The sequence below is a fragment of the Leucoraja erinacea genome, unplaced genomic scaffold (genome assembly GCF_028641065.1).
Source record: "Leucoraja erinacea ecotype New England unplaced genomic scaffold, Leri_hhj_1 Leri_58S, whole genome shotgun sequence".
In the NCBI taxonomy this organism is placed as follows: domain Eukaryota; kingdom Metazoa; phylum Chordata; class Chondrichthyes; order Rajiformes; family Rajidae; genus Leucoraja; species Leucoraja erinaceus.
Window position 1 is genome coordinate 108,001 of NW_026576498.1, and position 14,500 is coordinate 122,500.

General features: G+C 51.3%; 1 protein-coding gene across 1 annotated transcript in view; it reads left to right on the top strand.

Moving 5' to 3' along the window:
• The first annotated feature begins 1,310 nt into the window (after positions 1–1,310).
• Positions 1,311–14,500, top strand: part of tnfsf12 (TNF superfamily member 12) — a 55,601-nt gene continuing 42,411 nt past the window's right edge. The window contains exon 1 of the mRNA XM_055630970.1: positions 1,311–1,663. Coding sequence (XP_055486945.1) covers positions 1,484–1,663 — 180 coding nt within the window. The 5' untranslated portion in view covers positions 1,311–1,483. The remainder of the gene's footprint in view (positions 1,664–14,500) is intronic.

The window sequence follows — 14,500 nt, forward strand, 5'->3', positions numbered from 1 at the left end:
CTCACTTTCTCCCCCTTCTATCTCTCCCTCTCTCTCTCCTCTCACTTTCTCTCTCCCCTCTCTCTCTCTCTCTCTCACTTTCTCTCCCTCTCTCTCTCTCTCTTTCTCTCTCTCTCTCTCTCTCCCTCTCTCTCTCTCTCCCTCTCTCTTTCTCTCCTCTCTCTTTCTCTCCCTCTCTCTCTCTCTCCTCTCACTTTCTCTCTCATCTCTCCCTCTCTATCTCTCCTCTCACGTTCTCTCTCTCCCTCTCTCTGTCTCCCTCTCTTCTCTCCTCTCCCTTTCTCCCCCTCTCCCTTTCTCTCTCTCTCTCTCTCTCCCTCTCTCTCTCTCCCTCTCTCTTTCTCCCCCTCTCTCTCTCCCTCTCTCTCTCTCTCCTCTCTCTCTCTCTCTCTCTCTCTCCCTCTCTCCCTCTCTCCCCCTCTCTCTTCTCTCTCTCCCCCTCCCTCTCTCTCTCCCTCTCTCTCTCTCCCTATCTCTCTCTCTCTCCCTATTTCTCTCTCTCTCTCTCTCTCTCTCTCTCTCTCTCCCTCTCCTTTCTCTCTCTTCTCTCTCTCTCTCTCTCTCTCTCTCTCTCTCTCTCTCTCTCTCTCTCTCTCTCTCTCTCTCTCTCTCTCTCCCTCCCTCTCTCTCCCCTCTCTCTCTCTCTCTCCTTCTCTCCCTCTCTCTCTCTCTCTATCTCTCTCTCTCTCTCTCCTCTCTCTCTCTCTCTCTCTCTCCTCTCTCTTTCTCTCTCTCTCTCTCTCCTCTCTCTCTCCCCTCCTCTCTCCCTCTCTCTATCTCTCCCTCTCCTCTCCCTCTCCTCTCCTCTATCTCTCCCTCTCTCTCTCTCCTCTCTCTTTCTCCCCTTCTATCTCTCCCTCTCTATCTCTCCTCCCTCTCTTCTCTCTCTCTCTCTCTCTCCCTCTCACTTTCTCCCCTTCTATCTCTCCCTCTCTCTCTCTCTCTCTCTCTCTATCTCTCCCTCTCTCTCTTCTCCCTCTCTTTCTTTTCCCTCTACCTCTCTCCCTCTCTATCTCTCCTCTGTCTTTCTCTCCTCTCTCTCTCTATCTCTCCCTCTCACGTTCTTCTCTCTCTCCCTCTCTCTCTCTACTCTCTTTTTCTCTCTCTCTCTCTCTCTCTCTCACTCTCTCTCTCTATCTCTCCCTCTCTCTCTTTCTCCCTCTCTATCTTTCACTTCTCTCGCTCTATTTGCATGCTTCGCTCTCGCTCTCCCTCTCTATCTCTCCTCTCACTTTCTCCCCCTCCCTCCCTCCCTCCCTCCCTCTCTCACACACACACCCCTCCCCTCCCCTCTCTCCCCAGCCCCTGTCTCTTTAAGCGGAGACGCCAGCTCTTCCTGTGGACTGAGTGGAGCAGCCAGGGCGACCCAGACACAGTGACGGGACAGGGGCTGCTGCTGCTGCTGCTGCAGACAGAGACACACCCACACAGACAGACAGACAGGGACACAGAGGTCGGGTCGGGCCGGGCCGGGCGGCAGGCGATGGGCCGAGCGGCGGCGCTGGCCGGCAGGAGGGTGCGGCTGGCTTGGTTGCTGCTGCTCTCGGTCGTGGCCGTGAGTCTGGCCAGTTTCACCCTGCTCGTCGCTGCCCTGTCCTGGGTGGAGTTCCGCAACCTCTCCCGGTCCCTGCAGGGCTGGGGGGAACACGGGAACCAGCACCAGGTAAGCGCTGGGGGACGGGGTGGGAGAGGTAGAGAGAGATAGAGAGAGAGAGATAGAGGGGGGAGAAGAGGGGAAGAGAGAGATAGAGAAGAAGGGGAGAAGAGGAGGAGAGAGAGGAAGAAGGGGAGAGAGAGAAGAGGGAGAGAAGAGAGGGGAGAGGAGGGAAGAGGGGAAGGAGAGAGGGGAAAGATAGAGAGGGGGGTGAGAGGGGAAAAGAGAGGAAGAGAGGAGAGGAAGGAGAGAGAGAGAAGAGGGAGAGAGGGAGAGATAGAGGTGAGAGATGAAGGGAGAGAAGAGGGGAAGGAGAGAGGAGGAGAGATAGAGAGGAAGAGGGGAGAGAGGAAGGGGGAGAGAGGAAGGGGGGAGAGAGAAGAGGGGGGAAGGAGAGAGGGGAGAGATAGAGAGAGAGGGGGGAGAAGAGGGGAAGGAGAGAGGGGGAGAAGAGGGGAAGAGAGGAGAGGGAGAGAGATAGAGAGGGGGTGAGAGGGGAAAAGAGGAAGAGAGGAGAGGAAGGGAGAGAGAGAGAAGAGGGGAAGGAGAGAGGGTAGAGATAGAGAGGAAGGGGAGAGAGAAGAGGGGAAGGAGAGAGGAGGGGGAGAGAGAGAAGAGGGGAAGGAGAGAGGGGAGAGAGAGAGAGAGGGTGAGAGAGCGGAGAGAGATAGAGAGGGTGAGAGAGCGGAGAGAGATAGAGAGGATGAGAGAGAGGGGAGAGATAGAGAGGGGGGTGAGAGGGGGAAAGAGAGAGGAAGAGAGGAGAGGAAGGAGAGAGAGAGAGAGAAGGGGAAAGAGAGAGGGTGAGAGATGAAGGGAGAGAAGAGGGGAAGGAGAGGGGAGAGAGGAAGAGGGGGGAGAGGGAAGGGGAGGGGAGAGAGAAGAGGGGAAGGAGAGAGGGGAGAGATAGAGGGGGGAGAGGAAGGGGAGAGAGGAAGGGGGGAGAGGAGAGGGGAGAGATAGGGGGGGGTGAGAGGGGAAAAAGAGGAAGATAGGAGAGGAAGGGGAGAGAGAGAAGAGGGGAAGGAGAGAGGGGAGAGATAGAGAGGAAGAGGGGAGAGAGGAAGAGGGGAGAGAGGAAGAGGAGAGAGAGAAGAGGGGAAGGAGAGAGGAGAGAGATAGAGAGGAAGAGGGGAGAGAGGAAGGGGAGAGAGAAAGGGAAGGAGAGAGGGGAGAGAGGAAAGGGGGTGAGGGAGAGAGGGAGGAAGAGAGGGGAGGGAGTGAGAGAGGGAGGAGGGGAGAGAGGAAGAGAAAAGGGGAGAGAGGAGGGAGAGAGAGCAGGGACACCAGGAAGGGAGAGAGGTGAGACAGGGGGTGGGGGAGAGACGGGTGGAGGGGGGACATGGGGGTAGATTAGGACAGGGACAGTAGGTGAGGGGGTGGGGGTGAGACAGGCGAGGGGAGGGGCAGGGTGGGAGGAGAAGAGAGGGGAGTCTACTGTCTGTGTGGAGTTTGCATGTTCACTTTACCAGAACCTGGGTTTGAGAGTTTGAGCCACTTGGAGAAGTCGGACAGGCTGGGATTGTTTTCATTGGAACGTTGAGGGGAGACCTCGTAGACATTTTATACAATTGAAATATCCAATACTGGAGGTGAGGGGGGGGGGGGGGTGAGTCTAGAGGAGATGTCCAGGGCTAGCATTGGTTACACAGAGGGTGGTGGGTGCCTGGAGCATGCTGCCAGGGGTGGTAGTGCAGGCAGATATGATCAGCCATGATCACATTGAATGGCAGTGCTGGCTCGAAGGGCCGAATGGCCTCTACTCCTGCACCTATTGTCTATTATCTGTTGTAATAGATTCATAACAAGAGGATTTCAGTATAGGAGTAGAGAGGTTCTTCTGCAGTTGTACAGGGCTCTGGTGAGACCACATCTGGAGTATTGTGTACAGTTTTGGTCTCCTAATTTGAGGAAGGACATCCTTGTGATTGAGGCAGTGCAGCGTAGGTTCACCAGATTGATCCCTGGGATGGCGGGACTGTCATATGAGGAAAGATTGAAAAGACTAGGCTTGTATTCACTGGAGTTTAGAAGGATGAGGGGGGTTTATCTATATAGAAAGATATAAAATTATAAAAGGACTGGACAAGCTAGATGCAGGAAAAATGTTCCCAGTGTTGGGCGAGTCCAGAACCAGGGGCCACAAACACAGTCTTAGAATAAAAGGGAGGCCATTTAAGACTGAGGTGAGAAAAAAACCTTTCCACCCAGAGAGTTGTGAATTTGTGGAATTCCCTGCCACAGAGGACAGTGGAGGCCAAGTCACTGGATGGATTTAAGGGAGAGTTAGATAGAGCTCTAGGGGCTAGTGGAGTCAAGGGATATGGGGAGAAGGCAGGCATTGATAGGGGACGATCAGCCATGATCACAATGAATGGCGGTGCTGGCTCAAAGGGCCAAATGGCCTCCTCCTGTACTTATTGTCTATGTTTCATAACAAGAGGAGTTGAGTATCGGAGCAAAGAGGTCCGTCCTTCTGCAGTTGTACAGGACTGCAGGTCGGTTCAGCTTGGCTTGGTGTACGGCACGGACATTGTGGACCGAAGGGCTTGTTCCCGCGCTGTTCTGCGTCCGAGTTCCTTGGAGTGCCCCAGTTTCCTCCCGCGTCCCGTACACAATAAACACACACACACACACACACACACACACACACACACACACACTCACACACGCACACACACACGCACACACACACACACACACCCCTCGGCCCAACTCATCTATGCCGGCCCTGGGAGTCAGGGGATATGGGGAGAAGGCAGGAACGGGGTACTGATTGGGGATGATCACATCGAATGGCGGTGCAGGCTCGAAGGGCCAAATGGCCTCTACTCCTGCACCTATTGTCTATTGTCTGTGTTAATCCAACGTCTCACAGCGTTCTGTTAAAGTGAACATGCAAACTCCACACAGACAGCAGGCTTCCCCTCCCACCCTGCCCTTTAATTGTCCTCCCCACCCCTCGCTCCCCCCCCCCCTCCCCCCTCCCCGCCCCCCCCCCTCCTCTCCCCGAAGGATCTCGACCCAAAACATCACCTATTCCTTCAGATCGGTCTGAAGAAGGGTCTCGACTCGAAACATCGCCTATTCCTTCCCTCCATAGATGCTGCCTCACCCGCTGAGTTACTCCAGCATTTCTCTCTACCTCCGATTTTTCCAGCATCTGCAGTTCCTTCTCAAACAAATACTAGAGGGTGTCTCATTAAGGTGGGGGGGAAAGTTTAATGGGGATGTTTGGGGCAATTTTTTTGCCAGAGAGGGTGGCGGGTGCAAGGAACGAACTGCCGGTGGTGGTGGAGTCTGCTGTCTGTGTGGAGCTTGCATGTTCACTTTAACGGAACGCTGCCGTGTGATACGATAGCAGTGTTTAAATGACTTTTGGACGGGCGCATGGATATGGAGGGACATGGGTAACGAGGCAGGCCGACACTGTGGGCTGAAGGGCCTGTTCTTTGTGCTGTACTGTCCTAAGTTCGAGAACAGTTCTAAGTTCTAGAACAGTTCTAAGTTCTAGAACAGATATAAGTTCTAGAGCCGTTCTAAGTTCTAGAGCCGCTCTAAGTTCTAGAGCCGTTCTATGTTCTAGAGCCGTTCTAAGTTCTAGAGCCGTTCTATGTTCTAGAGCCGTTCTAAGTTCTAGAGCCGTTCTAAGTTCTAGAGCAATGCAGCACAAGAACAGGCCATTCGGCCCACCATGTCCGTGCATTTTAAACCACTCCAGAATCCACCGGCAGCTCGTTCCACATCCTCTGTGTGGTAAACCCTTTCTTCATCGTAGGCCCACCCCTGTTCAATCTCCCCCCCCACCTTATACTTATGCCGCCAAGTTTTGGACCCGCCAGCTCTCTGGTAAATGACTGTGACTCTCTACCCTATCCCACTTAGAATCTCACACTGCAGGTTCGATCCCGACCACGGGTGCTGTCTGTACGGAGTTTGCACGTTCTCCCCAAGACCCGCGTGGGTTTTGTCCGGGTGCTCCGGTTTCCTCCCACACTCCAAAGACGTGCAGGTTTAAGAATAAGGAGTAAGCCATCTAGTAATCCATTTCACACAGAGAGCGGTGAATCTCTGGAACTCTCTGCCACAGAGGGTAGTCGAGGCCACACAGTTCATTGGCTATATTTAAGAGGGAGTTAGATGTGGCCCCTGTGGCTAAAGGGATCAGGGGGTATGGAGAGAAGGCAGGTACGGGATACTGAGTTGGATGATCAGCCATGATCATATTGAACGGCGAATGGTGCAGGCTCGAAGGGCCGAATGGCCTCTACTCCTGCACCTAATTTCTATGTTTCTATGTTAGAACGGAGACGAAGAAACACTTTTTCTCACACAGAGAGTGGTGAGTCTGTGGAATTCTCTGCCTCAGAGGTCGGTGGAGGCCGGTTCTCTGGATACTTTCAAGAGTTAGATAGAGCTCTTAAAAATAGCGGAGTGAGTGGATATGGGGAGAAGGCAGGAACGGGGTACTGATTGGGGATGATCACAGTGAATGGCGGTGCTGGCTCGAAGGGCCGAATGGCCTCAACTCCTGCACCTATTGCCTATTGTGTACGGGGATCGCTGGTCGGCACAGACTCGACGGGCTGAAGGGCCAGCTTCCGCACTGTATCTCAGAGCTAAACTAGATCGCGTGGACAAAAAGGCTTCAGGCACATTGGCCTTCATCCGTCAGAGTATTGAGTTTAGAAGTTGGGAGGTCATGTTGCAGTTATATAATATGTTAGTGAGGCCACATTTAGCGTATTGTGTTCAGCTCTGGGCAGCATATTATAGAAAAGATGTTGTCAAGCTGGCAGGGGAGATTTACGAGGATTTTGCCAGGACTCGAGGGGCCTGAGCTACAGGGAGTGGCTGGGCCAGGCTGGGACTCTATTCCTTGGAGCGCAGGAGAATGAGGGGTGATCTTATAGAGGTGTACAGAATCATGAGAGGAATAGATCAGGTAGACACACAGTCTCTTCACCAGAGTAGGGGAATCGAGGACCAGAGGATGGGGGGGGGGGTTTGAATAGGAGTCTATGGGGTAACGTTTTTTTTACACATAGGGTTGTGGGTGTATGGAACGAGCTGCCGGAGGAGGTAGTTGAGGCAGGGACTGTTGCAAAGTTTAAGAAATATTTGGACAAGTACATGGATAGGACAGACAATAGACAATAGGTGCAGGAGTAGAGGCCATTCGGCCCTTCGAGCCAGCACCGCCATTCAATGTGATCATGGCTGATCATCCCCAATCAGTTCCCCCGTTCCTGCCTTCCTCCCCATATCCGCTATCTTTAAGAGCCCTATCTAGCTCTCTCTTGAAAGCATCCAGAGAACCGGCCTCCACCGCCCTCTGAGGCAGAGAATTCCACAGACTCACAACTCTCTGTGTGAGAAAAAGTGTTTCCTCGTCTCCGTTCTAAATGTCCGACCCCTTATTCTTAAACTGTGTGTGTGTGTGGCCCCTGGTTCTGGACTCCCCTAACATCGGGAACATGTTTCCTGCCTCTAGCGTGTCCAAACCCTTAACAATCTAATATGTTTCAATAAGATTCCCTCTCATCCTTCTAAACTCCAGAGTGTACAAGCCCACAGCCGCTCCATTCTCTCAGCATATGACAGCCCCGCCATCCCGGGAATTAACCTGGTGAACCTACGCTGGGCTCCCTCAATAGCAAGAATGTCCTTCCTCAAATTGTCCAAGCACTTAATAGTCTTATATGTTTCAATAAGATACCCTCTCATCCTTCTAAACTCCAGAGGGTACAAGCCCAGCCGCTCCATTCTCTCAGCATATGGCAGTCCCGCCATCCCGGGAATTAACCTGGTGAACCGACGCTGGGCTCCCTCAATAGCAAGAATGTCCTTCCTCAAAGGTAGACAAAAGTGCCGGAGAAACTCAGCTGGTGAGGCAGCGTCTATGGAGCGAAGGAAATAGGCGACGTTTCGGGCCGAAACCCTTCTTCAGACTGGAGAAGTCCTTCCTCAAATTGTCCAAACCCTTAATAATCTTGTATGTTTCAATAAGACTCCCTCTCATCCTTCTAAACATAGAACATAGAAATTAGGTGCAGGAGTAGAGGCCATTCGGCCCTTCGAGCCTGCACCATTCGCCATTCAATATGATCATGGCTGATCATCCAACTCAGTATCCCGTACCTGCCTTCTCCCCATACCCCCTGATCCCCTTAGCCACAAGGGCCACATCTAACTCCCTCTTAAATATAGCCAATGAACTGGCCTCAACTACCCTCTGTGGCAGAGAGTTCCAGAGATTCACCACTCTCTGTGTGAAAAAAGTTCTTCTCATCTCGTTTTAAAGCTCCAGAGTATATGCTCCCGAACTGAATCATCAAACATGAGCCAAAACGTTGCCTATTTCCTTCGCTCCATAGATGCTGCTGCAGCACTTTTGTCTACCTTCGATTTTCCAGCATCTGCAGTTCCTTCTTAAACACTAGGCTTGTATTAACTGGAGTTTAGAAGGATGAGGGGAGGGATCTTATAGACATCACCTAATCTTTATCTCCAGAGATGCCAGCCTGTTCCGCTGAGTTACTCCAGCGCTTTTGTGTCTCTCTTCAGTGCGGGCAAGCTTGCCTCTGCAGTTCCTTTTCTGAGCCAGGTTGAGCTAGCCTTTGCCGAACAGTCCCAGCAGCCCAGAATGTATCCCCCAGCTGTGCGTCACCGAATGAGAAAGATGTATTTTTGTTTATGGAAGGGAAGGGAGACAGAAGGGAGGCCGGGTTCAACCCTGGGCTTGCGGCCTTGCTACTTCCTGCAAACGCGTCCAAACTCCTTGTGGGCACTGAGTTAATATTAATCCCTGTCGTACGTCCAAGTCCTGGTGTTGCTCAATCATTCACAGCTTGTTTTAATCCAGCTCTGTAACAACAACTCGGTTTTTTCACGAAACACCAAGTGCTGGGAGCAACTCTCCGGGCACATGTGCCACGGGCAGGCCAGGTCTCTGCTTAGAAACATAGAAACATAGACAATAGGTGCAGGAGTAGAGGCCATTCAGCCCTTCGAACCTGCACCGCCATTCAAAATGATCATGGCTGATCATCCAACTCAGTATCCCATCCCTGCCTTCTCTCCATACCCCCTGATCCCTTTACCCACAAGGGCCACATCTAACTCCCTCTTAAATATACCCAATGAACTGTGTGGCCTCAACATAGAAACATAGAAATTAGGTGCAGGAGTAGGCCATTCGGCCCTTCGAGCCTGCACCGCCATTCAATATGATCATGGCTGACCATCGAACTCAGCATAGAAACATAGAAATTAGGTGCATGAGTAGGCCATTCGGCCCTTCGAGCCTGCACCATTCACCATTCAATATGATCATGGCTGATCATCCAACTCAGTATCCCGTACCTGCCTTCTCTCCATACCCCCTGATCCCTTTAGCCACAAGGGCCACATCTAACTCCCTCTTAAATATAGCCAATGAACTGTGGCCTCAACTACCCTCTGTGGCAGAGAGTTCCAGAGATTCACCACTCTCTGTGTGAAAAAAGTTCTTCTCATCTCGGTTTTAAAGGATTTCCCCCTTATCCTTAAGCTGTGACCCCTTGTCCTGGACTTCCCCAACATCGGGAACAATCTTCCTGCTTCAGTCCGTTGTAGAGAAACCGCGCGGAAACAGGCCCCCGCGGCCCGCCGAGTTGGTTAGTTCAGTGCAGCTTATCGTCACCTGTACCGAGGTACAGTGAAAAGCATTGTCGCTGCCTGCTATCCAGTCAGCGGAAAGACAACACACGATTACAATCGAGCCGTTTACAATGACAATAGACAATAGGTGCACGAGTAGGCCATTCGGCCCTTCGAGCCAGCACTAATCATCCCTAATCAGGTGAATCTCTGGAACTCTCTGCCACAGAGGGTAGTTGAGGCCAGTTCATTGGCTATATTTCAGAGGGAGTTAGATGTGGCCCTTGTGGCTAAGGGGATCAGGGGGTATGGAGAGAAGGCAGGTACGGGATACTGAGTTGGATGATCAGCCATGATCATATTGAATGGCGGTGCAGGGCCGAATGGCCTACTCCTGCACATAATTTCTATGTTTCTATGTTTCTACCCCGTTCCTGCCTTCTCCCCTGACTCCGCTATCTTTAAGAGCCCTATCTATCTAACTCTTGAAAGTATCCAGAGAACCGGCCTCTGAGGCAGAGAATTCCACAGACTCACAACTCTCTGTGAGAAAAAGTGTTTCCTCGTCTCCGTTCTAAATGGCCTACGCCTTATTCTTAAACTGTGTGTGTGTGTGTGTGTGGCCCCTGGTTCTGGACTCCCCCAACATTGGGAACATGTTTCCTGCCTCTAGCGTGTCCAAGCCCTTAACAATCTCATATATGTTTCAATGTTCGCTGCCGAGAAACAGCCCGGAAACAGGCCCGCCGATTTGGTTAATTCAGTTTAGCTTAGTTCAGGAGTAGAATTCGGCCATTCGGCCCATCAAGTCTACTCCGCCATTCTATCATGGCTGATCCACCTCTCCCTCCTAACCCCATTCTCCTGCCTTCTCCCCATAAATTCTAACATCCATGCTGATCAACATACCTGGAGTTAGATAAAAATGCAGCCAAACTTCTCAAGTCTGAAGAAGGGTTTCGGGCCGAAACGTTGCCTATTTCCTTCGCTCCATAGATGCTGCCTCACCCGCTGAGTTTCTCCAGCATTTTTGTCTAATTGAGAGTTACAGTTCAGTTTATTGTCACGTGTGCCGAGGTACAGTGAAAAGCTTTTTGTTGCGTGCTAACCAGTCAGCGGAAAGACAATACATGATTAGTCGGGCCGTTTACAGTGTACAGATACATGATAAGGGGGAATAACGTTTAGTGCAAGGTAAAGCCAGCAAAGTCCGATCAAGGATAGTCGCAGGTGGACAGAAATGCTGGAGAAACTCAGCGGGTGAGGCAGCATCTATGGAGCGAAGGAATAGGTGACGTTTTGGGTCGAGACCCTTCTTCAGACTGATGGGGGAGGGGGGGGGGGAGCTGGGAAGGGGAGGGGAAGGAGGGAGAAAGCAGGGACTACCTGAAATTGGAGGTCAATGTTCATACCCCTGGGGTGTAAACTACCCAAGCGGAATATGAGGTGCTGCTCCTCCAATTCGAGGATAGTCCAAGGTGGACAAAAATACTGGAGAAACTCAGCATCTGTGGAGCAAAGGAAACATAGAAACATAGAAATTAGGTGCAGGAGTAGGCCATTCGGCCCTTCGAGCCTGCACCATTCGCCATTCAATATGATCATGGCTGATCATCCAACTCAGTATCCCGTACCTGCCTTCTCTCCATACCCCCTGATCCCCTTAGCCACAAGGGCCACATCTAACTCCCTCTTAAATATAGCCAATGAACTGGCCTCAACTACCCTCTGTGGCAGAGAGTTCCAGAGATTCACCACTCTCTGTGTGAAAAAGTCACGGGCCACATCTAACTCCCTCTTAAATATAAATGGGCGACGTTTCGGGTCGAGACCCTTCCTCAGACGGAGTCCCAGGGTCACCAATGTGGTAGATAGTAGTTCAGGGCTGCTCTCTGGTTGTGGTAGGGTGAGCCTGCTCTGACCAGCGATCCCTGCACACACACACACACACACTAGGGGACAATTTACAATTTTACCAAAACGCCAATTAGCCTACAAACCCGTATGTGTTTGGAGTGTGGGAGGAAACCGGAGCACCCGGAGAAAACCCACGCGGTCACGGGGAGAACGTGCAAACTCCGCACAGGTAGTCGGCATCGAGCCCAGGTGTCGCGTAAAACACGAGCAGTTGTCACGGAGCGAGATTCAATCAGGCTGTGTTTGGGGGGCAGCACAGAGGCGCGGCGGGTAGAGCTGCTGCCTTGCCGTGCCCGAGACTGACCCCGACTACGGGCACTGTCTGTACGGAGTTTGTACTTCCCCCTCCCCCCACGGTGACCTCGTGGGATTTCTCCGGGCGCTCTGGTTTCCTCCCACGTATCAAGACGTGTGTGACTTAGTCAATTGGCTGCTGTAGACTTTGTAAATTGTTTCAGCTCTTCTGCAGTTGTACAGAGCCCTAGTGAGACCACACCTGGAGTATTGTGTGCAGCTTTGGCCTGTTGGCCTTTATAACAAGTGGAGTCGAGTATAGGAGCAAAGAGATCCTTCTGCAGTTGTACAGGGCCCTAGTGAGACCACACCTGGAGTATTATGTGCAGTTTTGGCCTGTTGGCCTTTATAACAAGAGGAGTCGAGTATAGGAGCAAAGAGGTCCTTTCTGCAGTTGTACAGGGCCCTAGTGAGACCACACCTGGAGTATTGTGTGCAGTTTTGGCCTGTTGGCCTTTATAACAAGAGGAGTCGAGTATAGGAGCAAAGAGGTCCTTCTGCAGTTGTACAGGGCCCTAGTGAGACCACACCTGGAGTATTGTGTGCAGTTTTGGCCTGTTGGCGTTTATAACAAGAGGAGTTGAGTCTAGGAGCAAAGAGGTCCTTCTGCAGTTGTACATAGTCCTAGTGAGACCACACCTGGAGTATTGTGTGCAGTTTTGGCCTGTTGGCCTTCATAACAAGTGGAGTCGAGTATAGGAGCAAAGAGGTCCTTCTGCAGTTGTACAGGGCCCTAGTGAGACCACGCCTGGAGTATTGTGTGCAGTTTTGGTCCCCTAATTTGCGGAAGGTCATTCTTGCTATTGAGGGAGCCCAGCGTAGGTTCACCAGGTTAATTCCCGGGATGGCGGGACTGTCATATGCTGAGAGAATGGAGCAACTGGGCTTGTACACTCTGGAGTTTAGAAGGATGAGAGGAGATCTTATTGAAACATACAAGATTATTAAGGGATTGGACACGCTGGAGGCAGGAAACATGTTCCTGGTGTTGGGGGAGTCCAGAACCAGGGGCCACACACAGTTTAACAATAAGTGGTAAGGCCATTTAGAATGGAGATGAGGAAAAACTTTTTCACCCAGAGAGTTGTGAATCTGTGGAATTCTCTGCCACAGAAGGCAGTGGAGGCCGATTCTCTGGATGTTTTCAAGAGAGAGTTAGATTTAGTTCTTGGGGCTAACGGAATCAAGGGATATGAGGGAGAAGGCAGGAAAGGGGACCTTCTTCTTCTTCTTGCATGTGGCGTGCACAGTCTAAAGTTGTAGGACAACTCGTTCTTATTTGATTGTGCATTCCGGGTTGATTGCATTCGTCGAAACACGTGAAGGTTGCGATCTCCCACCCCAATGGGGTACTGATTTTGGATGATCAGCCGTGATCCATTTGAATGGCGGTGCTGGCTCGAAGGGCCACCTATTGTCGATTGTGTATTGTGATTGGTGGTCAGCGCTGGCTCGATGGGCCGAAGGGCCTGTTTCCGTGCTGTATCTCTGAGGTTTAGAGGAGAAGTAATCCCCGTCAATGCCTCTGGTCGGACCGGGGACCGGGGTCTCCGCTCTCTGTCTGGTTATTGTCCTCCACATGGCCCGGCTTGTGTTAATCCCAGCATCGCACCGCACTTCCTTAAATACACGCACACGCACACGCACACACACACACACACGCACACACACACACACACACACACACACACACACACACACACACACACACACACACACACACACACACACACACACACACACACACACACACACAGACACACACACACAGACACACACACGCACACACACACACACACACACACACACACACACACACACACATACACACACATACACACACACACACACACACACACACACACACACACACACACACACACACACACACATACACACACACACAGACACACACACACACACACACACACACACTCGCCTCTGTTGGGAAGTTTAGGATTAAACATAGAAGCATGGAAATAAGGTGCAGGAGTAGAGGCCATTTGGCCCTTCGAGCCAGCACCACCATTCATTGTGATCATGGCTGATCGTCCCCTATCAATAACCCGTGCCTGTCTTCTCCCCATATCCCTTGACTCCACCAACCCCTAGAGCTCTATCTAACTCTCTCTTAAATCCATCCAGTGATTTGGCCTCCACTGCCCTCTGTGGCAGGGAATTCCACAAATTCACAACTGAACAAGTGCTTTTCACACCTCAGTCTTAAATGACCTCCCCTTTATTCTAAAACCTGCTAATATTCACAAGGCACCAAGCACTGGAGTAACTCAGCGGGTCAGGCAGCATCTCTGGAGAGCTTGGATAGACGACCTTTTGGGTCGGGACCCTTCCTCAGAACCTTGTCCATACGTCAGAATTAGGCCATTCAGCCCATCGAGTCTGCTGTGCTATTCAATAATGTCTGATCTATTTTTCCCTCTCAACCCCATTCTCCTGCCTTCTCCTCTTAACCCTCGACACCCGTTCTGATCAAGAATTTGTCTATCCCTGCCTTAAAAAATATCCACTGACTGGGCCTCCACTGCCCTCTGTGGCAAAGAGTTCCACAGATTAACTACCCTCTGACTAAAGAAGTTCCTCCTCACCTTTCTAAAAGAGCGTCCTTGAATTCCAAGGCTTTATTTCACTGTTTTTTGAGCATGTGTGTGTGTGTGTATAGTGACATTTCGTTCAGACCGAAAGGTCTGAATGACAAATAAAGGATCTAAGTCCAAATCTATGTGAAAGCAGACTATTATCTAAATGGTGGCCGATTAGGAAAGGGGGAGATGCAACGAGACCTGGGTGTCATGGTACACCAGTCATTGAAGGTAGGCATGCAGGTGCAGCAGGCAGTAAAGAAAGCAAATGGTATGTTAGCTTTCATTGCAAAAGGATTTGAGTATAGGAGCAGAGAGGTTCTACTGCAGTTGTACAGGGTCTTGGTGAGACCACACCTGGAGTATTGTGTACAGTTTTGGTCTCCAAATCTGA